Source organism: Notothenia rossii (assembly GCF_949606895.1).
Source record: "Notothenia rossii genome assembly, chromosome: 10".
Lineage (NCBI taxonomy): Eukaryota > Metazoa > Chordata > Actinopteri > Perciformes > Nototheniidae > Notothenia > Notothenia rossii.
Genome location: NC_136908.1, coordinates 12,952,727 through 12,980,647, shown reverse-complemented (window position 1 = coordinate 12,980,647; position 27,921 = coordinate 12,952,727). Strand labels below are relative to the sequence as shown.

The following is a 27,921-nucleotide window of genomic DNA, read 5'->3' as shown; positions in this document are numbered from 1 at the left end:
CCCCAGATCCCTATCATGGAAACGAGACCCCTTTCAGGTCCGGATGGGGGCACATCAGCCTCACAGAGGGAGATGTCAATTGGTTTCAACTGGGGAAAGAAAAGGACGAGGAAAGGAGAAGGAGAGAGAAGGAGGAATAAAAGACTTTGGCAGATTACCAAGAGGTGCAGGTGTCGGCCTAACAACAGGCTGCACCATCATCGGCACACTCTAGGCAAGTGTGGTTTGGCCTGAGCAGGACCTAGACTATGGGAAAACAAACCAAGCTTAAAATGGCAAACACACAGAGGGAAGGTCTGTTTGTGTGCGTGTGTGTGTGCGAGTGTGTGACACATTGTCCCGAATAGATCCTTTCACCATTCTTGTGAACATCAAGACAGGATTTAAGACACTTTGTGACTTTCAATTTGGTTTAAATCCATCCTAAACTAAAGTAAAGCTATGTGATTAAAGGAGCTACACTACCTAAATAAGATTCTTAAAGCGACACAATTGGAAACTCATACACCGCATCCAAGTCCGGAGTCTAAACCAAAACAAATGTCTTATGTTTAATTTAACTGATCTCATAAATCATCTATTAAATACTTAATTCCTCCGGTAAAGCTTTTGGTCCCGGTGAAAGTGATTTATATTCTGTGCCATTTAGGATTGTGCTTGACATATAAAGTTGATGCCTATTTGCTGACTTGTTGCAATTTGAGCACACAATTAAGTTAACACATTATTACATTTCCATTACATTTGGGTGTTTTATTGCACACGTTTATTACTTTTTTTGGGTTAATAATAGAATCCAGCAGCCTTATGTTATCTTCACATACAGGCTAAAGGTCGCTCAGTTCATGAACATGTGACAGTGTGTTTGTGTAACTTTTTAATGTAATTTTAATTACATAATTATAGTTCAGACACCCCTGAAGGATGAATGACCTAACTGACAGGTTACGGTGAGCTTTTCACAGGGTACACACGCACACACACACATACACACACACACACACACACACACACACACACACACACACACACACACACACACACACACACACACACACACACACACACAAACACACACACACACAAACTTTTTTTAAGTGTATAACAGCAACTCGGACATAAATGTTCAGGTTACACGTTTAACTTAATTACCTGTATATTTAACCGTGGCGACGTGGCATAGAGTACATACTGATTATATAGTTCTATACATTGCAATTGTATATATCCAATCGCAGCAGACACATGACAGCTAACAGCGGTTAGCATTGAAGGCTGCATCAAGCTAACTGGAGGCGATGCCGCCAACACCGGAAGTAAGGAGCAATAAAGTATGTTTATTTTGTGTGTGAAAGTTAGTATGAGAAACCAGGAAGAGAAAGTAATAAGCTAATGTTAACAAAACCACTATACAACAGTCAAAATACATTTCATTCTTCTTTATGTTTTAAACAAGTAGGGATAAAATACCCTAAGCGCTCAAAATAGTAGCCTATTTATTGTATACTAGCTACTTCATTTACAATGTCAATATGTTTCTGTTTCTGTAGTATATTTGCTGTTGCCTAGTGAAATTGTTTATTGTAGAGTATTCACATTTATTCAGTATTTTCTTCATATTGTGTATTGTTTAGATACTTTAGTGATATGTGCATTTTCTACTCTAAATTTGTATCGCTGTTAATGTTAATTTGTATTTGTATTATATGTGTATCTCATTCTATCTTTTGAATATATTCAAAACAACATATATGTTGAACTCCTGTGTCACGATGAAATCATATGCTGAGACATTGTGATACAGACTTACACCTTTTTATACATTTATAAAAAGCACATGCTTACACTGTCTTTACCGTGTTATTATTTCATACACACATTTTATTTATTGGATTACCAGAAAACATGTATATCGTTTTTCCTGATTGAAGATTTGTTTCCGTCTTTTATTTTGAAAAGTCTGACCGGAACCAGTATCGTAAGCATGGCTGCTTTGCCCGAGGTCAGAAGCCCAACGTGGAGGAGAGGATGTGGGTATGCTGACATCTGCAAGCCAGAGGTTTGACTGGAGAAGACCGCAGGCAGACTGACAAACAACGGCCTTAGCAACTTCAAGAAACTCCGAGACATGTAACTTGTTTTTGAAGGTAAACTCTAACAAGATCACTTCGTTCCTATCTAACTATAAATGCGCTTTTGCAACTGTCGTGTACATTGTGTTCAAAGTGTTGTCGATAACTTCCTTGCTTGTTTACCGGTAAAGTCACTCATTAGTCGGTGTGGTTTGTCAACGACGTAAATGCTGACGTAAAGCTTCAAAATGTCACTTTGAAGCTTCTTATAATAGTTTTTCGTAGATGCCAGTTTAAAAATTGAGATTAGTCTTTCTTTTGAGTCACGACTGCGGTAATCTATACACACACAGTGTGACGTTGATTGAGAGTTTTCCTTCTGTCTGCAGACTATAAATCAGATTGTAATCCTAACATTGGTTTAATGTGACAGGCGAGGAGACCTGTTGCTAAAGTGTGTTTTGACTGTAGCTATACTGGTGACAGGGACTGGCTACTTGCCTCTTTAATCTCTTCTTTTAATCCTGACACCTGTGACACCTCTTTCTCCAAAAAGATAAAAGTTAGATCACCAGATAAAGAGGCTTTAGGCTGAAATTTGATTAAATATGGGCGGCATTGAGTTTTACTTTTGCTTTCAAATGCAGCATTTCTTATCACCCAATCTGCTCAAGTCAAGCAAGATAAGCAAATGTGTCTGTTTGGATTTATTTGGATGTGTGTCTGACACATAGTGATGGAAAAATCTCTATTCAGCTTTTAGCCTTTCATCCTGCATCACAGCCTGGCTCCTTTAACACAGTTTCTGTCAGTATTGTATACACAGAGTGTAAGCAGCAAAGAGATGTTTGTGTTGTTGAAAGGAGTCGTGGATCCTGTTTTATGGGTCCTTTACAAACTGAAAAGGGCCAACCGGTTAATGGGGTTGTTTTACTGTAGTGTAACCTGTTTCTGTCTGATGGTGCTTGGATATTTGTCTTCCTCTCTTGACTGGCTGATGAGGAAATGAGCCATGTATTGTACAGTATGCTGCTCATTAACCATGGAGAGCACTGGAGCCTCCTTCACGTGCCACATAGTTCACCTGACATCTGAGAATCCAGTGACTCACACATCAAGCCTGGTGTGTTTCTTGTGTATAACTGTAACATAAATTGTTGACCCATCTTTTTCATCGCTCTCTTTTTAAGGACTTGTTAGCGTGATATGTTTGAACAGATTGCAGCTTGGGAAGCAAATGCAAATCATATCCATTACCCAGTTTTTTTTTTGGGGGGGGCCGGATTTAAGCTGCATTTTTAGGCCTCTGTCCCCTACGGCTCGTTACAAACGGCTGCCCAGTAAGGCTATCAGATTCAGAGAGAGTGGAAGGTGTGATGGACAGCCAATAAAAGGTTTTTTTGTCTGACTACGTCTCCATTTTGTAACCTCAGGACTCCCGAGTGCGTTGGCCGAGGCCCAGATTGGAGTGAAAGGGCTGTGCTGCTGCCTTGAAGGACTCTCAGTGGAAATTTAGTTTCCTCTGACTCTGTCTGTACCATATATGTTCTCCCACACAGAACTTTGCACACACATCTTTATCTGACAGGGTCTTCAGTCACTGTTCCTAGGAATAACCATGGTTTGTCAGAATTAGGAAATCATTGTGCGCTGGTGTGAGAAAGGGAACACACTGTTGTTGTTTGTCTGTAAGAGTGCGTGTGCCTTTCAGTATTGCTGCTAAGCCTTTCTGGCACTGGCTGGCACTACTGTAAATGGCACCTCGCTCTAATATTAATGCAACACAATTATGTGATTACATTCGGGTCGGTGTCAACATAGCTAAGTGGTCTGTTTTTCCCGCGGCCCTCTTTATGCCCCGGCGTGCTAAGTCGATCTGTCAGACACAAATGTCGACACTGCCTAATGTGTGCACCTGCAGTACCAACCTAAATCCTATTTCAAAATCAGCTGGTCCATCCTTGTGCACATTTTTTAACCCAGATTCATTGGCCCACTGCTTTTTTTTAGTCTCATTGGAAGGGAAATGAAATCCTAAAATCAGGAACCGTTCAAACTGCTGATTCTTAATCGAAATTCTAGGCTAATTTCGATGTAAAGATATTGTGCAAGAGCTGTGAATGCCATTTAATAGGTTGTGGGTTCTAGGAACATTTTATAATTACTGGAAATGTGATTCATCACTACAGCAGGGAATATTTCAGCTGTTGCTGGTTTCTTGGTTACGGTGCAGAAGCAGAAGTGTGAACCGGCTAATTGGAAAATTCACATGATATTTGAAAACGCTGTAAATGTGCAACATCACAACAGCGCAGTTTGGAAGAAACTAAGGAAATATTGAAACACTTATAGCCACTTATTGCCAGATTGGAAAACATTTTTTGTGATAAAGTATCAATCCATTTTCATCAATAGTTTACATTTCACAATCAACTCAAAGTACTGCTATGATTTTGGTTCTTACAGGGACTGTGAGAAATGGAAATGCAGACCCCACTGTATTGATTGCATTTAAAAAAGTAACGTTTATTTTCTCTACTCTACTGCTACTATATATCACCTATGGAGTATCACAAAGTATCAAAATGGAATGATCATAACCACTGTATCATGTCACATACCAGATTATTGCCAATGCACAGCCCTGAGTAAAAACCAACATATTGAAGATCACTTTGTCCAATGGGACCTAAACGGCACCGCTGTAATGAGAGTATATGCATCACACACTTAATTTATTCAGCACATTACTGTACTGTAAAAGTCTAATTTAGCTTCTTCCATCTTTGCAATTTGTATTTGATGAGCATCTTAATGTAGCCCTGAGCAGGCGATTACATTTATGATGATGCTGTTGATTACCCCTGGTCTGCTCTATTGGAGCCGTGTCCTTGGGGGCATTCACAAATTTAGAAGCAAGCGCTAACTTACTTGGGTGTAACTTCACTTGATTGTGAATGTGTTGTAATGCGGCGAGCTGTGATTAAAGAGTTCAATCTTGTAAATCTCCTCCTGTCAGTGGTAGTTTCTCGGTGCCTTGGTTTGATGTTTCTCACAAGTCTACACTTTCCTGTCCCTTCTCCTGTTTCTTACATGTTGTATAAAAACCTTGATAATCATTATTTATTTGATTCTTTCTGTCCTCCAGAGGCTTGTGTCCTGTGGGGCACCCTGAAGCTCAGCCAGTCACGTTGCCGGGCTTCTCGTCATGAGGGGGCGTTGCTCTCGAAAACTTGGTGTGCTGGCCAAGGCAGGTGTGCTGCTCTGGGTGCTGTGGCTGGGCTACATTCTGTTAGCAGGCTCCTCGTTCCCCTCCTCTTCCACTGTAGAGGAAGATGAAGAAGGCCGCAATGTTCGGGCGAAACAGCGGTCCTTGGATGAGGCCGCGGCTGATGGTCAGCTGGCTAGGCCCCTCTACAGTAAACCAGCACCAGACAGCAACGCGCTGGGGGAGTGGGGGCGGGCCACACACCTCAACCTCAGCCCTGAGGAGAAGAAACTTGAGCAGGACAGTGTGGAGCGATATGCCATCAATATCTACGTCAGTGATAAGATCTCCCTCCACCGGCACATCCAGGACCACAGGATGAATGAGTGAGTACGGCAAAAAGGCCTCTGAGTCAGAAAGTGAGCCTAAGTTGACTAATGTTTCTCAAGGAAATCCCTAATTCATCTTTTATTGCTTGTTATTTCCTTTGAGGTCCTAGCCAACATGTATGTGTATCTCTGTCCTGCATGCAGCTGATAGCTATGCTGCAATTGTGTCCGGGATAAATTACTCACTAGAGATTAAGTTGAGTTCTTTACTGGGATCAGTTTTCCCCTGACAGTCAAACACAAGGATGAAAGCTCTCTGGATGCATTGCAGGGCTTATTGAAGCTGGTAAGCAGCAGCTCCCTGGCTGAATTGATTTATTCCATCCAGAGTGGTTGTCCGCAGCTATTCTCAGCCTCTGTGATGACACACAAAGTATGATGAATTTTATTAATAGTTTATCTTTCCATGTTTCCGTCTATCCCTAAAACTAGAGGCGCAGAGATATTAATCTTGCCCTGGTGACACTGGAATAAACCATTTGACCAGCAAGATGTCTGCATATCCAATAGTAGACTAATAAGATGCTGAGGAAACTGCCAGGAAGGTTGAAAGTCAAGTATGACTGCTGATTTGTATTCCATATTTTATTCCTTCTATTCTATTCCATTCCATTGCAATGTAAATAATGTTATATTTAATTGTACTATAATTTTAATTAGCAAAACCACATTCTGTTTTAGCCCTAGAGACCAGATTCCCTGCGTTGCACAAACGGTCACTTTTATGATAGTGCATGATGGGAATTTGCGCTGGCAGTGACATTTTTGACAAGTGCACACACAACTGAATAGACACAGTGAGGAAGGAGTAAGCAGAGATCAAGTGGTGTGCTGTTTTAGTTTCATGTTCCTCATGTGCTTCACTGCCTGCCCATACCATGACGGAGTTACAAGGGAAGTAATACTCCACGCTATTTTTGCATGAACACATTTTACTTGTTAATGTTTTATAATGATCTAAGTAACTAATAATTAGACGAGAACTACCAGTCTGTCATTACGGGCTATTATACAAGGAGTGGGATTTGTGGAGTGCCTCCTTCACATGCATCTGTTAATGGAGGGTGAATCCGTCGCTTTGGACAGCTCTTTCTCTCCACTATTAAACAGTTTGCTGTTAAAGAAAGGGAAACAGCTTATTTGATTGGTTGTAACTGGTGCTACAGAATTACAATTTGGGTCTAATCCTGGCTAACTTCCAACAGTGTCATCATCGTGGGTTTAGCCAAGTAATTCAACCTGTGCCAGTACTTAAAGTGTTCTACCCCAATGACTCATAACAATAGAGTTCTCTCGTAACACAGTTTGACTTTTATTTCTCTTCTTTTCAGTATTTCATGCCTTTTTTTTGCATTCCTTCAAGTTATGAGTTTACAGTACTTTTGTGTTACCCCTGTCCCCTCTCTCTGTTCTGCTCCCCTCGTCTCTGTTTGTTCAACTTTCTGTAGTCTCTCTCAGTGCACTGCTGTGGTATGTTGCTCACTGGTGCGATACCCTCCCCACCCCCATCCATATTTCTCGGCTCTTTATTGTTTTAATGACTGCCATCTGGATTAAGACCAGATACCTCCCCCTGCTACAGTAACTGCTGTAGCTGCTCTGATCATATGAGAAAATCATTTGACTTCCTTTAGCATGCTGTCCTTTCATTATAAATATGTACTGTTGCTTATGTCAACTGTGTTTGTCTCCTCCCTCCCTCACGCCACCCACCCACACACACACATGAACATACCTCAGATGCCGAAGTAAGAAGTTTGACTACCGGCGATTACCCACCACCTCTGTGATCATCGCCTTCTACAACGAGGCGTGGTCCACCCTGCTGAGGACCATTCACAGCGTCCTGGAGACCACGCCCGCCACCCTGTTGAAGGAGATCATCCTCATCGATGACTACAGTGACCGAGGTCTGACACTCTACACACGACAATACAACTGGCAGAAAAAAGTGTTTTAAAGAGGACTGAGAGCCTTGGCCTAGTTTAGTAAAGCTAACAAAATAAGCCTCCAGTTTTGCTTTGATTTCTTCACATTCACAGCGTGGAAGAGAACAGGGCAAGCAGGACTGTTATAAATAATGAAACGATGCATATCAATGGAGCAATGAATACTAATACATAATGCCTCTGGATGTATTCTGAAAACAATTAGAAAAACAAGCTCTGAAACTAATTTGTGCACATTCTTTTAATGATGAAATAAGGTGTAGCGGTATTTAAGGCATGCTTGAAGTGGATTGCTTTGTTATTGAAAAGAGGCAAGGTTAATAAATGCAGATTTTTTTTTCTAAAACTGCTGCAATCATTACTATAAAAGCTAAGTAATTAAATATTATTCAGCTCATTCCAAGTCCGTCTCCCTGCTTCCCTGCTCAAGCATTTGCTGTCTTATTCTTGGTGTGTGTGTCTTTTGTATGCTCTCTTCTCCAAACCATGAAGCGTGTCTATTGGGGAATGAAGTGTATATATGACAATTCAAAGGTTGACTGACCAGTTTCTCTGAACTTTTGACCCTGTCTCATGGTGTCCGCCAGCAAACCTTGTGATTGATACTTCATCTCAGAAACTAGATCTAGTATTAGCTTCATTTTTTGTCCGTCCTAATGGTATTAGTATTCGGTCCCAGCTAGTCTAGCCTGTGTGCATCCAAGACATTACACCATAATAATGACTTCAGTCTGCACTGAGCTGCCATGACATCATTTCCTCTCCTCTGACCACCCTGACCAAATGGAACGCTCGACATGCCACTCCCCGACCAGAAGGCTTTCTACAGACAGACAGACGGACGGACGGACAGGCGGACAGACAGAAAAAACGGACAGACGCGCAGGCAGACAGACAGGCAGGCAGACGGACAGGCAGACGGACAGGCAGACGGACAGACAGACAGACAGACGGACAGACAGACAGACAGACAGACAGACAGATGGACGGACAGGCAGACGGACAGACGGACAGACAGACGGGCGGACAGACAGACAGACAGACAAACAGACAGACAGACAGGCAGACGGACAGACAGACAGACAGATGGACGGACAGGCAGACGGACAGACAGACAGGCAGACGGACAGACAGACAGACACACAGGCAGGCGGACAGACGGACAGATGGACAGACAGACAGGCAGACGGACAGACGGACAGACGGAAAGACGGACAGACAGACAGACAGACGGGTGGACAGGCAGACAGACAGACAGACAGACAGGCAGACAGGCAGACAGCCAGCAGGGATTGAGAGACAGAGTGATTGACAGACAGACATCCTTCCTTTCAGCTTTTGTGTTTTAACTTTATTAACCACAAATATACTTCCAGTCAGCTTCTGTTTTGAAGTAAGATTTTGAGCATAGTATTTTCCTTCCTAATACTACAATTCCGAGCCATATATTGTTCTTTTTACTCAATAATATTTATCTGCCGACTTTAGTTACTTTGAAGATTCAGATTTAGACAAATGATACTAAATATAATCAACAAAAAAGGATCATCTGTTATTGCGGGCTTTCTTTTATGATCCCTGGGGGAAATTCACGGAAAACATATAGCTTGACTATAAGCTCCGGCATTAACAACAGTAACATTTAAATGAAAAGCAAATGAATGCATCAATAATGCAAAATAAATTGATGTAAATACTTTTATACTCTCACTTCATGAACATTTTGAAAGCAGTAATATTTATCTAGTAAAACACATCTGAATACTTTGTCCACTTCTGCCTCTAGTAGCCACAAATCACATGTAAGACAGGGAATCAACATACGTTTAATGTCAAAAATATTGATCGTGTGTGTATTTCTTGTGAAAAATAGTGTACCTGAAATCTCAACTGGCCCAACACGTCAGTGAAGTCAATCGAGTGCGACTCATTCGCACCAAGAAGAGGGAGGGTCTGGTGCGGGCTCGTCTCATCGGGGCCACCTACGCCACGGGTGACGTGCTGACATTTCTCGATTGCCACTGTGAGTGCGTCCCTGGCTGGATTGAGCCTCTGCTTGAAAGGTGGGTTCATCCGATTAGCAAAAGCTTTGTGAAGATCTTTTGTATTGGAGGAACCTGAATAGAAATCAAATGTAAATACTAAACCAACGTTGCCTGCTCGCTGAATGTAATTTGCAATGCTTTGTGTTTAGGATTGCTGAGAATGCCAGTACCATCGTGTGCCCTGTGATCGACACCATTGACTGGAACACATTTGAGTTTTACATGCAAACAGACGAGCCAATGATCGGAGGCTTCGACTGGAGACTCACCTTTCAGTGGCACTCGGTCCCTGAAGTGGAACGCAAGAGGCGAAAGACTCGCATAGACCCCATCAGGTGACCGTATGATACTTCACAACAACTTCAAGCATGGGAGATTACTTTATCAGATTGGCCCGTACCAGTGTAGCTCTTAGAGATGTAATACACCTCTGCTAATACACGTGTTGTATTACTTACTTTCTATATTTCCACTCACATTACACCCAGAGAATGTTTGAATGTGTATTGGAACCCTGGGTTCAATAAACCACCTCAATTCGAGGTATCTATTAAAATGTGTTGATTTTAAAAAGCCCATACTGAAACATGTGGGGCATCCCAATCTATATAAAAAAAAATGTAAATCAAACAATCCATAACTTAAGATAAGATGGAACTCTATTGGTCCCCGCAGGGAAATTCAGGTTTTATAGCAGCAGAATAAGAGATAAACACATCTAGTACACATGAGAGATACACAGGGATAATAAGAATATATAAATGTAGTAACAGTATGATTAGAAATAACACAAGTTTAACTCTAATCAGGTAAATGTACATTTATACAGATATGTGAAAAAGGTTAAATATATATACAGTACATTTAAATGGGCAGGTAAAAGTCACATGTGCAACTTTCTGTGAACAATAAAGTTATTCTTCCTGGAGTTAAAGCTGCTACTTTTAGAGAGACAACTTCACACAATGTCTAGTTTTGAGGGAAGGCATACCTGAAGTGATCTCTGTGTGTTGAAGGGTTAAAGTCTGCTGCACTTCATGTGGTCTGTTGTGCTTGGATCACACCCAACTGTGATGCATGATTTTGAAAGTGTGCATTGCATTGTACAGGGTGTTAGCAGGATGATTATTAGCTTAGGCAAAGCTGCTCTTCAAAGGCTTTGTTTAATAAGCCACTTCTTATCGTCTTAATGCAGCATTAGATATTAGACCGTTGAGAAACTACATTTGCATTGGATTCAAAAAGGAGGATGGGTAATGTTGGAACGTATGAAAATAACTATCATAACATTGCATTATTTCCACTGTTTCTCCCAGGTCTCCCACAATGGCAGGTGGATTATTCGCTGTGAGCAAAGCCTACTTTGAGTATCTGGGCACGTATGACATGGGCATGGAGGTGTGGGGGGGAGAAAACCTGGAGCTCTCCTTCAGGGTGAGTCCAGCTCTCCTTCAGTGACCACAGAGTCCCTGTTTTACCATTACAAAGCCGCGCAGCAATATGAGACCAGAGTACGGCCTTTAAAAAATGTTGAGAAAGAGTGACTCATCTCATTTGCACCGTTACGAAAAACCACTCTGACAGTACTTCCATTGACTAAGATTCTTTGTTGTTGAGGTGAAGAGCAGACATCCATGAGGTTGATTGACATTTAATTTCACAAAGAGAATCCTTTTTTCATAGTCTATCACACAGATCCTTTGATTCATCCACCTCACAGCTGTCAGCCAGAGGGTATTTGGTGTGAGTGGGACACGTGTCAGTGTCAGGTCTCAGTCAGCCACGGCACCTGAAACTGCACCCTGATATTGGCTGTTGTTGTGACGTTGGTGTCGCTTTTCACTTGTTTGCGTCAATCAAACTGGCCCAGATTTTAGGATGATGTGTGAGCTTGTAGCAGGAGCATGCAAAGGTAGGTAGGTAGATTCCTGGTGCATGATTTATAGTGTGTGGTTTCAGTGTGAATACGGATGGGTTGTTCCCCTGAGTATGTGTTTATTCATGTGGATATAAAAATGCCTCTCGCTGGGACTTTTTGCTATACATCATTTATGTTTAGCGAATTGCTTTTCAACCCCGAGTGCTAAAAAAAATATGGTGCAAGTGAATAAAGACAGTAGAGACTCTCATGTACAGCTGCTTGGCCGTGGATATAGGATTATAAATTAGCTTTGTGTGAAAGGAACATAGCTCAGCCAAGTATTAGAAAATACTGTTTTAACAACCTTTCAATCTTTTGTTTTTTCTATGTTGCAATTATACAATGCAAATGTATCCTATAAAACCAAGCTGCTTTAAAATGCATGACTCAAGAAGCAAAGGGTTGGATTGATGTTGCCAGGTTGAAGTTAAAGAGCTGTGTTTATCCTTGTTAGCATTGCATCTGTCACAACATCAACACCCGTCAAGCAGACTTATTGAAAATGTGGTGTTACTCTCTTTGCGTGTATTTAAATGCTCCAACTAATGACACTGAACGTTTTTGGGCTGACTGCTTGAGATCCCACAGTGACTTCAGTTCACAGGAATGTAAGTTACACATCACAAAGCACATGGAAGTTCTTGATGTTCTTCTTCCCTGCTGTTTTTTTTTTGTTAACGCACATAAATACAGTCAATAACCAAGCTGTCCTGGGTCTTACTAATACATCTACTCACAATCAAATGAAACAAACGTAGTACATTTTCGGCAATTCACGTGCGTCTCTTGTTAAAGTGGGGGTCTAGCTTTGCACTTCATGTCGACAGACGCCTCAGTTCTTTAATACTCATTATGGGTCACACATCTTTGAGTTGAGTGTTCAAGTCACCCTGACCCAGTCAACGCATTGTTTCGGCTATACCACAAATTGTAATCCTTTGAAAATGAAATAAGTTTACTTTAGCCTCTAAACAGCCCTTAAATCATCAGCTTTCGTCCATGTTGCCCTGACATGAGGAACCTGTTACTGAGTCAACAGGACACACATTGATCTTCTGCTCGACACCTGTCCTCATAAGTCTCACAGAAGAGCCTTTGAGCCTCTATTGTGAGTTCAGTCGCTACACCCTGATTTGTGCCTATTATCCACATCCGTGTTCTCAGATCCATATATAGATGGTACTCCTTTTAACTTCTCTGGGCTTAATATATCATACTGCAGAGTTACGGGTTAAAGTTATACACATCATTCTCTATCTGTGGATGTAGACCCACCACAGGAATATATTTCTTTAACTGCTTGGGTATTGTTATTAATTTCCCTCTAAAATGATATTATAAGTTTTTCCTTTAACCATTTTGGACTGGTTATTTTACCTACTTCACAAATTCTCTATACTACTATCATTAAAAAGCTACTTGCAAACCACCTGGTAAATATTGCCAGGTAGGTCAAACTTGAATGACAAAGTAATAAACACTACTCGTAAATGTAAGTGTCAAAGTTCACCAGTTGTTGTGTCACACATCCTTTTATCTCACAGAGTACAATACTTCCTGGTTAATGATCACCATATCTGTGTAACTGCTGATTTGTATTATACTACGTGACTATCTAAACGATCCTAAGAGCCCATATTGAAAGATCAATGAATAAAATATATGCTAGTATATCCTTTTGAGTTCGCTGTTCACATCCATTTTTTTCTCATTATTTCACTTTGTAGTGGCGATATAAATATGAGCTCCCTTCTAGAGTTTGGTTATCTGCTTAAGGATGCTATTAACCACAAAATGACAGTTTTGAGTGTTAAAAATAAAGAAATGGTTTCCTGTGTTAAACCCCCTCAGGTGTGGATGTGTGGAGGCAGCCTGGAGATTCACCCCTGCTCTCATGTGGGCCATGTGTTCCCTAAGAAGGCCCCTTATGCCCGGCCCAACTTCCTCCAGAATACCGTACGAGCTGCAGAAGTTTGGATGGACTCTTATAAACAACACTTCTACAACAGGAATCCCCCTGCCAAAAAGGTAAGACAGTTACAAATGAAACCGACACAAGTTTTTAAACAGTGTGTCTAGCTGGGGCCTGCTGCTGTGAGAAGCTTTAGATTCCTCGCCGAATCATCATCGTACAAATAGATTTTCTCAGTGCTAAGCTTTCTTGTAAAAGGCTTGTTTTTCATTCAACTGTGACTAAATCGTAGTTCTAGCAGCGTCATGTTAATATTGCTAATGTTGATGTTAGGTTTAGAGGTTTTACTATGATAACATTCATCTGTCTGGATCTCAACCTAATGAACACTGTCTGTGTGAGAGGGCCTGCATGAGAGTGCATGTAGTTCGTCTGCCGTGTACCTCTCAGGTTCTGGGTATTGGGCACCATCAAAAATGCATGTATCTCAGTTTCACCTATCTGAAAAAAGTACATTATTAATGCTGGGGAGCTTTGATCAAACAATAAATTACCTGTTCAGGGGGAGATTGTACCGAGCTCTGCCAGAGCACATCAACAGCTTCAAGTACATTAGGCTGTTCTCATAATATATTAACAGACTGCAGAGCTGCAGTAAATAATATTGTTTTTGGAATACAACTAGTTTCCCTATTAACAAGTGATTATGCTTAAGTTGGGCCTATGTGCCTTAGATGTTCACATTTGCTTTTGTATGTTTTCTTTTCATGCCACCAACCTGCCACAGACTGTAATGGACTCAAGTGCTCATCTTTATTAATGCCTATTGCTAAATAAATAAACATAAAGTATATTTAGTGACTTATATTGGTTTGGTATACCATTTAAAAAAAAAAAATAATAATAATAATAAATGTTCAAACCGATTGAAGACAACTTCACTCTGTCTTCCATCTGATACTGTAAGTCTCTTTTATGTATTTGTCTGTTTATTTTTTTGTTTATTTATTTGTTGTTTTTGTTTTGTTTGTTTGTTTTTCAATAACAAATGTATTTCATTAATATTTTTTTTTATATATATATATGTTAATAATTTAGTTTTTGGGAGAAGGGGTGGGATTAAATAAGTGTAAACTTCTTCCCACCCCTTTTTGGATGTGTAATTAAGTAGTTCATTTGTTTATATATAATTTAGAATCAGTAATATTTTTCTATATAAATTTGACACTGCTTAATTTTATATTGTATAATAATTATCATGTTACATTTTTGTATTATTGTTTTATACATTCGAAATAAATAAAAAAATATATATATATATTATCGTAATTATAGCAGGATTTAAATTACTACACCAGCCTGTTATTCACAATAAAACACAACATTCATTGTACTTAATATTTAAAGCCCAGGATCTCAAAATGAATTGTAGAATGATTTAACTGTAAATATAATTTTAAAAGAATTTCAATCACAAGTAATTATTTTATGTGTCGCATTTGGAGAACCGCAATCTTGCTGTGTGTGTGTGTGTGTGTGTGTGTGTGTGTGTGTGTGTGTGTGTGTGTGTGTGTGTGTGTGTGTGTGTGTGTGTGTGTGTGTGTGTGTGTGTGTGTGTGTGTGTGTGTGTGTGTGTGTGTGTGTGTGTGTGTGTGTGTGTGTGTGTGTGTGTGTGTGTGTGTGTGTGTGTGTGTGTGTGTGTGTGTGTGTGTGTGTGTGTGTGTGTGTGTGTGTGTGTGTGTGTGTGTGTGTGTGTGTGTGTGTGTGTGTGTGAGAGAGAGATACTGTGGACTTTGAACGTTATTGAGTTAACAACCTTAGCAAACAAAGCTATTTGTTGAATTGACATCATGTGCTACCAATAACCTGCTATTTGTTTACCGGGTCCGATTAATAAAGTAAATATTTACCTTTATTGTGTGACTGTTTGATTTGACTAGCTTCAAATACATAAGAAAATGTTCCATTAGCAACAAAGAATATTGTGGATATTATAATGAATAAATACATAAGACTTTGGGATGCCAGTGTGAGATGACTCTTTTATTGTGTGCTCACTTCCCAGGAGACCTATGGGGATATCTCGGAGCGGCTGCTGCTGAGGGAGAAGCTGAAATGCCAAAGTTTTGAATGGTATTTGAAAAATATCTACCCCGAACTACACGTACCTGGGGACAGAGGGGGCTGGCATGGTGCTGTGAGTGTTTGCCTTCTTATCTGAATTCCTTTATTTGTACTGTTGCAATCAAAGAGTTGCATCAGTGTTTCATTGACAATCTCCACACATCCTGTGCTGACTTGTCCCTGCCTAGTTACAGAGAAATGGCATTGCAGTTAAGTCTTGCTTTCTAAATTCAATTTTTTTATGTCTAAAACTGAGTTATGCTGGGGCGGGATATGTGAAAATCCTGTTTAAAGTGAGAAAGCTGGACTTAGACAAACAGAGGCTTTGTAATCCATTTGGACTGGGATCAAGACCATAACAATCCGGTGGAGTATAAAATGCTTTGCACGTTATTCTCGGTTGGCTTAGTGTTAGGTTTTAAAATGATCAGTGAAGAAAAAAGGACAATCCCTAAAAGATTGCTAAGGCCTTAAATGGATAGTTCTGCCTTTTTGAAGAGGGGTTGCATGAGGTCTATAGTCACACTGGATTTGGAGAAACAGACAGGAGTACCAACACTAAAGCTAAGCAATGTAATGCTATGGTAAGGGGCAGCAGCACATATCTTTCTGCTGCTTTGATCCGCTAGTTAGTTATTGTGTGTCTTTTGTGGTTGAAAGGGTTTGTTTGGAATCCCCAAAGTCACACCATAGCACAAACTAACTGGTTGATGCATGAGTTCTGCTTGGTAAAATAGTTACTTTTTAGCAAAGGACTCTCTTGGCTTTAAAAAGAGAATAGATTGATAAGATAAGATGGACCTTGATTAATCACCATGGGGAAATTCAGGAGTTTAAAGCAGCAACAGAGTGAGAGTGCAAAACATGACAGATTCACAGAAGGATAATCAAATACAACATTAAAATGATATAAGTAACTGTTAGAACAAGATATACAAGGTAAAACTTGATATTACTTTAGTTCCCTATTTGAAAAGGCGAGCAAAATATTCTAAATACAGTGTACTGTACACTAAAACCAATATTGATTATATATAAATAAATATAAATAGCATTTTGATGGAAAAGTATAAGTAAGGATAAGGGTTTAAATTGCTTTATAGGTATGTCATAATGTGGAAAATAAGCAACGTCTGTTTTAATCCGAGGACTGAGTCTCCCAGGCGCAGTGTTGCTGTACTGTATGTGAACATTATAGTCTTGACTGTAAAGAAATAAAAGCAACAATAGAAACTCCCTCACAGGAATCAATGAAGCACTTCATTTTATTATTGTATTGACTGTTCTCTTTTGACTTGTTCTCTTCCCGCCAGGTGCGTAGCTTAGGGATTCACTCTGAGTGTCTTGACTACAACTCCCCAGATCACAGTCCCACAGGCGCCCACCTCTCTCTGTTCGGCTGCCACGGACAGGGAGGCAACCAGGTAGGTCAAACATGTCACACTTTCTTTATTCTGTCCTTCTACCTCGCTCAAGTGCACATATTCTCTCTTGTCACAATCTCCCAACCTCTCTTGGCCCAGTGGGAAATGTATCTTGAAATGTCAACCCCCTCTGCCAACCCCTAAACAAGCTGCCACAGTTGATTCACAACAGGAAATGGCTCTCTGCTGGAGAGCATGACTTGAATTGAATAAAGGTCCAACTTAGTTTGGAATTGTATCCACGTATAACTATTTTGTTCAATTAAATCACAGGTACTTTTAAACTGAATGCCTGCCAACTGCAGTGATGGATGGGTTAGCAACCAGAAGATTGTTTGTCTGTGAAGATGTATATTTAATGTTGGAGTCAGACAACAGGCAGAGCTCCTTTTATGTGAATCTCCAACCTGCTCGATATCTCTGATTACCACTGATGCACCGCATCAGGTGTCTCAGACACAAAAGCACCATGTGTGACTGAAAATCAATGTTTGTATGGCTCCCCGCTGAAACAAAAACCTTGAAAGGCCCTTCACCCCCCTCACCCCCTCCCTCCTGCTCCTCCATCCCTGGCACACATAAGTACCAGGTTCCATTTAAAAGATACATGAGCCTTGCCGCTGAATGAACGGCACAGCCTGGGTAAATAATTTTAAAGCCAGCCACAAGGGCCTTGAGTCTTTTATTAGAAACTACCATTATGGACCCCAATGCACCTGAAAGATGTATGAGATGATAAGAGAAGGATGGGTAAGGATGAAGATTGATTACCTGAGCCTCCGTTTAATGGGTAGCCCAGGCAGTGCTGCAGCTTTTGTCTCTATTGGCTGGGATGTTGAGCTGACACCAGAGAGGGACAAGCTGGGTTTGTGTTCACGTCTGGTTGATTGAGAGGGCCGCGGCCCTGTCTGTACTGATGAGACCCCTCGACACACACGCAGACATGCCATGCTGGCTTAGCTAGGACCTGATCCCACTGCAGTGTTAGAGAAAAACATCTTGTAATCCTAGTAGGAAAAACATGACCAACTGCACTATTTTGTTGTGTTGAAAGGCTTTCTCATTAAAGAGGAGAGATTAAGATAGAAAGAGAGATGTACCAAAACAATTGGACAGTGTTCACTCTCAGTCACTGCTCTTCTTACAGTTGGATTTCTAAAAAAGTCATTTCCATTCCATGGAAAAGCATATTCATTGTGTATAAACAGACAAAAATAAACACAGAACCTGTTCTTTTTTTCTGCTCCAGTACTTTGAATACACTACTCAAAAGGAGATCCGTTTCAACTCGGTGACAGAGCTGTGTGCTGAAGTACCTGAGGGCCAGATCTACATCGGGATGAAGGCATGCCTTCATGATGGGCAGCTCAACCCTCCCAGTGTTGCCTGGGACTTCAGAGAGGTAGGTGTTCACACACTTCAACTCACAAATACACCCCCAGTATTCCACAAGACTTCCTAAACTAAAAACTCTTATTTAAACGTTCTCCCTAAAACCTTTCAGGACGGGACCATCTACCACCATCACTCTGACATGTGTTTGACAGCCTACCGCATCCCAGAGGGCCGCACAGACACCCAGATGAAGCGATGCACCCCCGGAGATAAGAACCAGCAGTGGAAGTTTGAGTCGTAGGAGGGATAGAGAGCTGCAGGGAACCTCAAGTGACCTTCTTTCACCATAGTGCAATTACTACAGTGGATGTCTTCTCTGTGACTGCTCTCCATTTGACTGGCAACAGGGAGCAAATGAAAGGTGGTGAAACAGTCACTTTAAGCCAGTGACTCACTCAATTCAAAGCTTTTATACACGTGTGAAAGACTAAGTGCAGGTCGCGAAGAGTGAATGAGAGATGCAAGGCGATGTTTATTGGACTTTTTTTAGAAGACCAGCAGAACTTGAGACTTTTACATTTGTGTTGCTTTCATCCAAGTGCCTCTGCAACCAAAGTGAAGTCCAGTGCACATCTGTAATTGTAATGTTGTACTTTAATCTAATGCAACAACTTGAAATTAGTGAAACTGATTTGACTGTCGAGAAAGTGCCTCCTAAAGAAATTGAAGCATTTCCTAGAAAATGTATTTCAAAAATCATGCTGCACTACAGAATGTTACCTTGATGTGCAATTAATTTTAACTATTTTTATTGAGTCCTTTAAGTCAGCAGCATTTTGACCCTAACCAGCTACTTCCTAACATGCTGCATCATGGGAGGACAACAGGGAGAGAGCGGTCACACTAGACTGCTTCTCAATTCTATCTCGTGTCTGTGAAGCCAGTTTCCTGGTGGGATGCTGCCTGAACATGACTGGGAGCATTCCTTAATTATTCATACTAAGTGCAATTTACCCCAGAGGGCTTAGTTAGTCGACAGGTATGTTGTAATCTATTCTTACCTGTTGTGTAAAATTAGGAATACCCTTCGGTTGTAATCTTTTAAGAACTTGTTGGTGCCGAAACGAAATGTGCCAGTGGATTTGAAATGAATAGAATATGTGTTTTTAATGCTCAAACTAAACACTGGCGCGATGCACTTGATTTTATACAGCAAGCAATGGCTTAAAGGGAGTGCCTGTTTGATTTAATCCAGCAGTTTGTCAGTGCAAGACTGTTTTGTTTAGACTCGTGTGTGTAAACCGTACTTGAAGCAGCATCATGAAAAAGTCCTGTTTTATTTTTCACTGAAGGCCTGTTGGTGTTTCCACTGAGACTCAGTTACCAAGAGATGCAGTGTAACTGTTGTTGAATAGCAGCTGTATTTGCCGAAGACTGCTTATCACTGAGCAATGTTTGGTGTCCTTTGAATTCATGAATATGAGATATTCATACTAGTCGATGGATACAGCAGGTAAACATGTACAGTGAGATGACTCCTGTTTTTCTGTAACTTTGTAAATAATGTTTGGTTTAAGGGACCAGAGTGGGACAGTGCTGTTGTGAAGCACTTTTAAAACTACTGAAAACGCAAAAGGGATGGCGATGATGATTACTTGATATGAAGAAGAGGGTGATGATTGAAATGGGATGGATGTCAATAATGGTTCAAACTGTTGGGATGATTGAAGGAATAAAAACAAACTAACCACAGATGCAAAGTGTCATTTTCATGAGTTCAGGTAGTGAGCTCTGCACGGTTCACTACCTGTGGCTCTTTTTTGTGTGACATTAAATGAAAATATGGAAAAGATTTATTAAGACTGGCATTTACAAACTGCCACAGCTTCCTTCACCCCGTACCATTCAGACATGGATTACATTATTCTCAGTCATTTGGCACCACCTCCTGGTAGGAAAGCAAATTACATTGACTACCAAGGGCAGACCATAGTTCCTGTCCTGGCCACACGGTCAGGCTAGAAGAAAACATTTAATTACTGATGGACGGTGGAAACCACTTAGACCTTCAGATTACATTAAGGAGTTAGCTAACCTGTGTATTTTATTAAGCAAAGAGTAGGTCAAAATGTACATCAAATGACACATTGTGTGTTTACCCTATCATTGATTAACATCATGCAGAAATGATTCAAGCCATTTTAAGTCATAGATTTTTTAAAAATATTTTCAGTAACTCTAGTCTACAGTATATCATCCTCTTCTGTTGGATTGTGAGCAATGTTCTTTTAAAAACCCAATGATTTAGGTGAGATTGAAGGAAAAAGTAGGAAAAATGGTGACTTTATTTAGAGGATCAGAATGAGACCTGAAGGAGGTGAGACTTGAGTAATGAGACAAAAAAATCTCCAAAGGAAAGAGGAATTATTTATTCAAGGTCAGGTTTTTTTTTTAATGCAAACTAAAATGGACTGCACTGATCTGTTTGCTATAAATAGTTATTGTTGACTACTGTATAATCTTGATGCTGCCGCAGACTTCCTCGTCTGACATGCTGCATACATTTAATGTTCTTCATATCCTTGTTTTCTTTGTTCCCTTACACACTTGAAATCTGTAAAATATCTGCTTAATCTATCTGAATAAGTATAGGACTCTATAGTTTAATTTTACAGATCACAAAAACAATTGCTTCTTTCTCATCTGATTAAGATCCACTGAAGCCTTTGATTAATGGCTCCTTGCCTATTTTACTTAAATCCCTTGTGAGTTATATTATGTTATCCTTCCAGGAGAGATAACGTGCTTTAACAAATACGTTTAACTGTGTTTACTTCATTGTGGCGTACCATTAACTTCTCCAATGTGATAGTCACAGTATTTCGGTGTGAAATCCTTTTTTTTATGTTGTTTACAAACACAACTATCGAAACATTAACGGAGGACTACTTGCATTTCTATAAATTACTATTACACAGCAATGTTTGTGATGAACACTGCAGTTGAATTGAAAGTAGGAGGGAAGAGATGTTGCACACAAGTTACATACTGTAGTGGTGTTACAACATCAAGGATCATACCTTTTCCCAAAGGTGCATACGCAGTTCACCTTTGTTTCATTTTCCTGTTAATATATTTGCACAAAATATCTGTTGCATCATGGAAAATGTTATCCATCACCCGCTCCTAAATGAAAACGCCCTCATGCATTAACATTTATATTGTGTTTCTGACAGACGACAAGCCCAGCCTACCATGACATTTTACAACACTGCGGTTGACTTGTTACATTCCCATGTCTCTTTGTAGTTTTATGTACTATACGCCACTCAAATTACCTTCTCACCTTGAAGGATCACCTTAATTATTTAGCATTTAATTTGCTTAATCATACATTTTGTGTCAGATTTCATCTTTGGTATCAAGAGTGTTCTTATCAGTTTCATGTGAGTGACAAGTGGCTGCATATGAAATAGGACCACCAAGGTAAATGATTTCTTGCTTGGATGGGTACACTGAAGGGTCAGTAAAGAGGATATAAAGTTATAAAGAGTTTGGGGTATAATGTTTCATATCTGAGGATGTGTCGTGTTAATATAAATGGAAGCTTATTGATAAAAAGTCAACACAGAGAGGAAAAGTTAACTGAAACTCAGTCACCTATGGCCTGAAATATTTTATCAGAAACAGACATTTTGGCTTGAATTTCGATATGCATTTCCCAAATATCAGTTGCAGACTTTATTTATTGACCTCTGGTTTCCCTCATATGTTGTAAAAGCCTAGGTTGAACAGGTGACTTATGACTTACTTTTGGCTCAAATGGCATTCCATAACATAGGTCTGTTCCTTCTCAAATATGTACCTTTCCTGCCGCTATTAGGCAGTTGAACTTCATCTGTGTGAAGTTACAGGAGCTAACACATTGCACTTCCGCTTAAACTATTTTGCCTTCAAATTAAAAGGGTGTCGTTGATAAATGACTAGGTGAAAGAAAGTCGCATTACTAGAGAGATCTACTAAACACAACATCACTTCATTTTGTAAGCTAACTAACCAAGAAAAAATGAAATGCTTTAGCAACCAGCGTTACAATAGTGTATATGCTTTATGTGGGGTTTTATTTCGAAATGTGTGAACCGGAAGCGTCGTTGCTAGCTCAGCTCAATTGACGACAGTAGGTTTAACTTCAAATTTAAGTAGCCAGAGGCACATTTCATACGGATTATCTGAAGGTAACATAGAAGGTTTTGACAGGATAGTAGTTGGACGCTAAAAATTGGCATGTGTCTTTTTATTTTAACAGTAAATGTACTCAAGAAAAAGCTTACTTAAAGAAACAGTGGACGGGTTTTTGATTTGACCTAGATTTGCATTGTTTCCAGAGGGATTCCTCAGGTTATGTACAGGTTAACTGGCTAATCCAACGAGATAACTAGTTAAATCTGTGGTTGCTAATTATTTTCAGAGACGTATCCTCTGAACACCTTTAAAAATTGTAGGAGGAGTGTCCTACTGCAACGACCGTTACGATTAACAACGACAAAGTAACCACAACTCGAACGTTTTTTTTTAGTTGGACATGTTTGAGACTGAATACAAACTCATTTATTTTCCGTAAACTGAATGATAGCCTACTAGTTTCGTCTGAAATGCGGACTAAACTTGAAGTGGTGAAACGGAAACGTGACGAGCCTGCTGGTGAATGTGAAAGGGTCACTTCTTGTTCAGCAGCAGAAACATTAGGTGTCAGTGTGCCGCTCCTCAGGGCATGAAACTTCTACCCAAGTTTGCACCAAGGAAGGAAGCGACAACATGGCACTCTGCGGAAGAAGGCACCGACCAAAGATACTTTTCTCCCTCTTGAGTGTCACTTTAGTGGGATATCTAGTGTTTTTCAGGCACAACTCAGTGGACGTGAGTGTGACAAACCGTCAAGAGCCCCCCGGGGAGCAAGAGGTGGGAAATGAAGAGCTAAAGAAACCCGTCTACGAGAGGCCCCCCATGGATTTATTAGCCCTTGGTGAAATGGGGAGAGCCGTCAAACTGAATCTGAACGGAGAGGAGAAGATAAAAGAGGAAGAAAGCATCAAAAAACATCAGATAAACACTTATGTCAGTGATAAAGTGTCGCTACACCGCAGTTTGCCAGAGAGATGGAACCCACTGTGAGTTACTAGTTAAGAAGTGTCAAGCTTTATACCACTGTTATAAAGTTAAAGGGGATTTTATACACTATGGATGCCATGCAGAAGCTACAATCCAGCTGACTACCTGCCATTGTTTTTCTTAAAGGAAACAATCTATAAGTAGTAGGCTACAGAGTAATTTGCTTTTGGGGTGTAACTGATGCTTGCCATATCTAATAGAAACTGAATATGTGTGGTATATAATAATGTTTTTTTATCTGGGGCTAGTTAAGAAGTGTCAAACTTAAAACCAAAAACACTTATAAAGTGAATAGGATCCTACACTATGGATGCCATTCAAAAGCTACAATCTAGCTGACTAACTGCAGTTGTTTTTCCAAAAGACACTAATTAACTAGTACAATCATTTGCTAGTGGGTGTAACCGATGCTTGCCATATTTAATAGATAGTATTATTTACTTAGTATTTAATCTCCATGCTACTTACATGCTCCTTCCACTGTGCAGTTTTAACCACTTCCACATCCTCCTTTTCAAAATGACTCCTTATATCTAACACATTGCAGTTGCAAAGAGGTGGAGTACGACTACAGGTCCCTTCCAACAACCTCCGTTGTCATCACCTTCTACAACGAGGCCTGGTCCACCCTGTTGAGGACGGTCCACAGCGTCCTGGAGACGTCTCCGGACATCCTGCTGAAAGAGGTGGTGCTGGTGGACGACTACAGTGACAGAGGTACGAACATGGACTGATTGAGGGAGACGGACTGATGGACAGGCAGAGGGGCTGGGGGCGGTCAGGGGTGCTGATTGACAGTCAGAGAGAACAGAGAGGTTGTCAGAGGTTCACACAAATTGTGAAACAGAACGGTGGCAATCATCAGTTTGTCAGATAAATTGAAGGGAGGAGGACACAGTGACACTTCGGCAATCAGGATATTCAAACAGAGACACAGGAAGGTAGTGACTAGCTGTTGAATGTAAGACACTTGTGTAGGGACACTTTATACACATCCGTTTAGAATCCTAGATGTCTGGTTTTGTATTTATCTTCAATATAAAGATACAGTAACATCTTGGACAATGGTACAGTAATAATTAATAACAGTATTCCTGTACGTTGGAAGAGTTTGATCAAACGCAGTGTTCGAGAAGCATTCTGTGGCTGGCTAAAGATGAACTCAAGAGATTTTTTTGTCACTAATTTGAGGCCATTCATTATTTTGTTTTCTGTATGCAGATTAACCGTGAAGAGCTGAGACATTTTAGGGAGTGGTTCAAAACCATTTTGGCTTCGTGGTCTTCTGAATGAAGCAATGCCTGCCTCACCCTCTGTGTTAACATTGGCTGTATACAGAACGGTGAAGAAATTCACCAGAATATGATTTCAGATTTAAGAGGTGGTGTAGAGACCAAGAACCTTTCACAATCACACCTTAGAAGACGGGCACGGAAAGAAATACATTGTAAAATATTTGTTAGATACGGTATGTTTGTATTCTTGCATGTAAATCAACATAAACTCGTACCATCAGAACAGCAGGGATTTCTGACGGTCTGTTTAAGGACAAAGGAGTAACTTACCAAAGCCCATTTGATTAATCATGTTGTGTTATTCCACCTACAAGGCAGCAGATGGATGATCTGAATGTAGTTATTGTGTATAAAACATTTGAACACTATTTTCCTTTCTTTGGTAATCAGCTTTACGAGCTGCTATCAAAAGCTGGCTGCAGAATGTATTTGTTGTGTCATGCTTGTTGTCCATGATCCATTTAATCTCTTAATGTTTGAGGTGAACACGTAGAAGTTTTCAATTCACATTTATCAGATTGTTTGTTTGTTTGTTTACTTGTTCCTGAAGCTCATCTGAAGGGGCCATTGGAGCAGCACATCTCAGGTTTGAGGAAGGTGCGTTTGATCCGGGCCACCAAGAGGGAGGGGTTGGTGCGTGCCCGGTTGCTCGGGGCATCCATTACCACGGGTGATGTGCTGACCTTCCTGGACTGTCACTGCGAGTGTCATGACGGCTGGTTAGAGCCTCTGCTTCACAGGTTAGAAAACCCTCAGCAGGGAAATGGGAGTGTTTTGTCATTGTTGCTTTGTGGTTGGAAAGGCATAACTGAAGTGTAACACTGAAAAGCATCCAGTCTGCTAAAGGAGAGTTGTTATTTTACTCTCTAAAAGCAAGGGCATAGCGTGGCTTTATAACTACTTTATTCCTGTCAAGAGCTTTCCTCCTCTTTCCACTGCAGGATCAAAGAGGAGCCTTCGGCGGTGGTGTGTCCTGTCATTGATGTGATCGACTGGAACACTTTCCAGTATTTAGGGAACTCTGGTGAACCCCAGATTGGAGGCTTTGATTGGCGGTTGGTCTTTACCTGGCACACTGTCCCAGAATATGAACAGAAACGCCGTCGATCGCCTATTGATGTCATCAGGTGGGTTTTTTGGACGTCGTGAGAAAAAGTCCCATGAATTTTATATCTTGGTTCTGGCAGATCTTGTTCCCCTTGCAGATATGTTTTGTTATGCTGATATTTTCCCACAATAATGACCATTTTATTTGTTGATTGAAAGGGTAGTGTACTTCAGCTTTGTAGGTCAAGTTAATTGAGAGCTGTAGTGAGGGAAATGGGAACTGGATATTTCAGTTATACACATTTAAAGCTAGGGTGGGTCATTTAAACAAGTTGCAAACCCTTTTCCAATGAAAGTAGCTAGCAGCATTAGCTCCAAAAGTCACTCAATCTAGCGTCGAAGTGACTAAATGGGCAACATTGACAGCCTGTCTCCTCAGGACATGGATATTGTTGGTACTAACAGCTGTCAAGCCAGCAGATCGTGGCAGATGTGGAAATATTAAAGACATATCTTAAGGTCATTCAATTTGGATTTGCGTAGATACCGGGTTTAAGGATAACTTTAAAGAAAGAGCTGTAGATTATCTCGTATACTGTCGGCTGGCACTAAAGATGATATATCAGTTCTCTCATCCAGCAGAAAAATCATAATTTATAAGATGCAGGGAAATAATCTTGTGATGTGTTTTTACCCTCAGGTCTCCTACTATGGCAGGTGGTCTGTTTGCTGTGAGCAAGAACTACTTCCATTACCTGGGAACATACGACACAGGCATGGAGGTGTGGGGGGGGGAGAACCTGGAGTTCTCCTTCAGGGTAAGAAATAATGTTTCACATGTACATGTATTGTGAATGTTTAAGGGTGTAACTCTAGGTATAAAAAAAGTCACAATTCATATGCTGTCTGCATATTAAAATGAAATATGCACATCTTAATTGACACTAAAACACACAGCAGTAAGAAGGCATCCAGAACTGCATCATGTGACGACTTATAGTTTCCCCAAACATCCTGAAATAATTATATCAACCAGTTTGAACAGGCCAAATATTTGTATAGTTTAATTTCAGTGAAGAATCTGAACATCCTTTTTTTCAGTAGCCGCAATTTCCCAAAGGGAAGTCACCCAAATACATTTCCCTTCAACAACAAAACAGCTTTTCCGTCTCCAAGTTCCGCCCCAACAAGGCTGTGCTTTGTGTGGAGTGAGTGAATCACGGCTCTGTGGCTAACCAAACCCTCGTGTTGCTGGTGTTTGTGATGTCTCTTAGATTTGGCAGTGTGGAGGCAGCCTGGAGGTCCACCCATGCTCCCATGTGGGCCACGTGTTCCCTAAAAAGGCCCCCTACTCACGCAGCAAAGCTCTGGCAAACAGTGTGAGAGCCGCTGAGGTCTGGATGGATGAATTCAAAGACGTCTACTACCATCGAAACCCCCACGCACGACTGGTGAGTCTGCACAGGTGGTGAGTGTTTGTACGTGCAAGTGGAATCAAATACAACTATTGCATTTTCAAGTAAGCGTTAGAGTATATGGAGATGGAGCTGCACTCAACACAAAACTGATGATTTGTCACATGATTTTAACACACACATGCACCCCCCCCCCCCCGCTGTGGTGTAAAAGCTCCCCTGATTAAGTGACACTTGGGATACATGAGTGGCAGACACGCCAGGTGACAGGGGTGTCAGGGCGTTCCGGTGTGTGATTACCACCTTTCCGTGTCCCTCCGTGCCAACAGGTGTCACCCACCTGTCCTTGAGGGTGTGTGTGTGTGTGTGTGTGTGTGTGTGTGTGTGTGTGTGTGTGTGTGTGTGTGTGTGTGTGTGTGTGTGTGTGTGTGTGTGTGTGTGTGTGTGTGTGTGTGTGTGTGTGTGTGTGTGTGTGTGTGTGTGTGTGTGTGTGTGTGTGTGTGTGTGTGTGTGTGTGTGTGTGTGTGTGTGTGTGTGTGTGTGTGTGTGTGTGTGTGTGTGTGTGTGTGTGTGTGTGTGTGTGTGTGTGTGTGTGTGTGTGTGTGTGTGTGTGTGT

The 27,921-nt window shown here is 40.8% G+C and overlaps 2 protein-coding genes across 2 annotated transcripts; both read left to right on the top strand.

Moving 5' to 3' along the window:
• The first annotated feature begins 1,969 nt into the window (after window positions 1-1,969).
• Window positions 1,970-20,131, top strand: poc1bl (POC1 centriolar protein homolog B (Chlamydomonas), like). The gene is made up of 11 exons (XM_079653273.1): window positions 1,970-2,147; window positions 5,221-5,666; window positions 7,410-7,579; window positions 9,492-9,681; window positions 9,813-9,998; window positions 10,980-11,097; window positions 13,436-13,612; window positions 15,562-15,693; window positions 16,934-17,044; window positions 18,294-18,446; window positions 18,549-20,131. The coding sequence occupies exons 2-11, from the start codon at window positions 5,281-5,283 to the stop codon at window positions 18,678-18,680; spliced, it is 1,755 nt and encodes a 584-aa protein (XP_079509399.1). The 5' UTR covers window positions 1,970-2,147; window positions 5,221-5,280; the 3' UTR covers window positions 18,681-20,131.
• A 2,443-nt stretch (window positions 20,132-22,574) lies between these two features.
• On the top strand, window positions 22,575-27,610 carry galnt12 (UDP-N-acetyl-alpha-D-galactosamine:polypeptide N-acetylgalactosaminyltransferase 12). The gene is made up of 6 exons (XM_079655229.1): window positions 22,575-23,547; window positions 24,096-24,265; window positions 25,394-25,583; window positions 25,785-25,970; window positions 26,591-26,708; window positions 27,165-27,610. The coding sequence occupies exons 1-6, from the start codon at window positions 23,195-23,197 to the stop codon at window positions 27,360-27,362; spliced, it is 1,215 nt and encodes a 404-aa protein (XP_079511355.1). The 5' UTR covers window positions 22,575-23,194; the 3' UTR covers window positions 27,363-27,610.
• The last annotated feature ends 311 nt before the right edge of the window (window positions 27,611-27,921 follow it).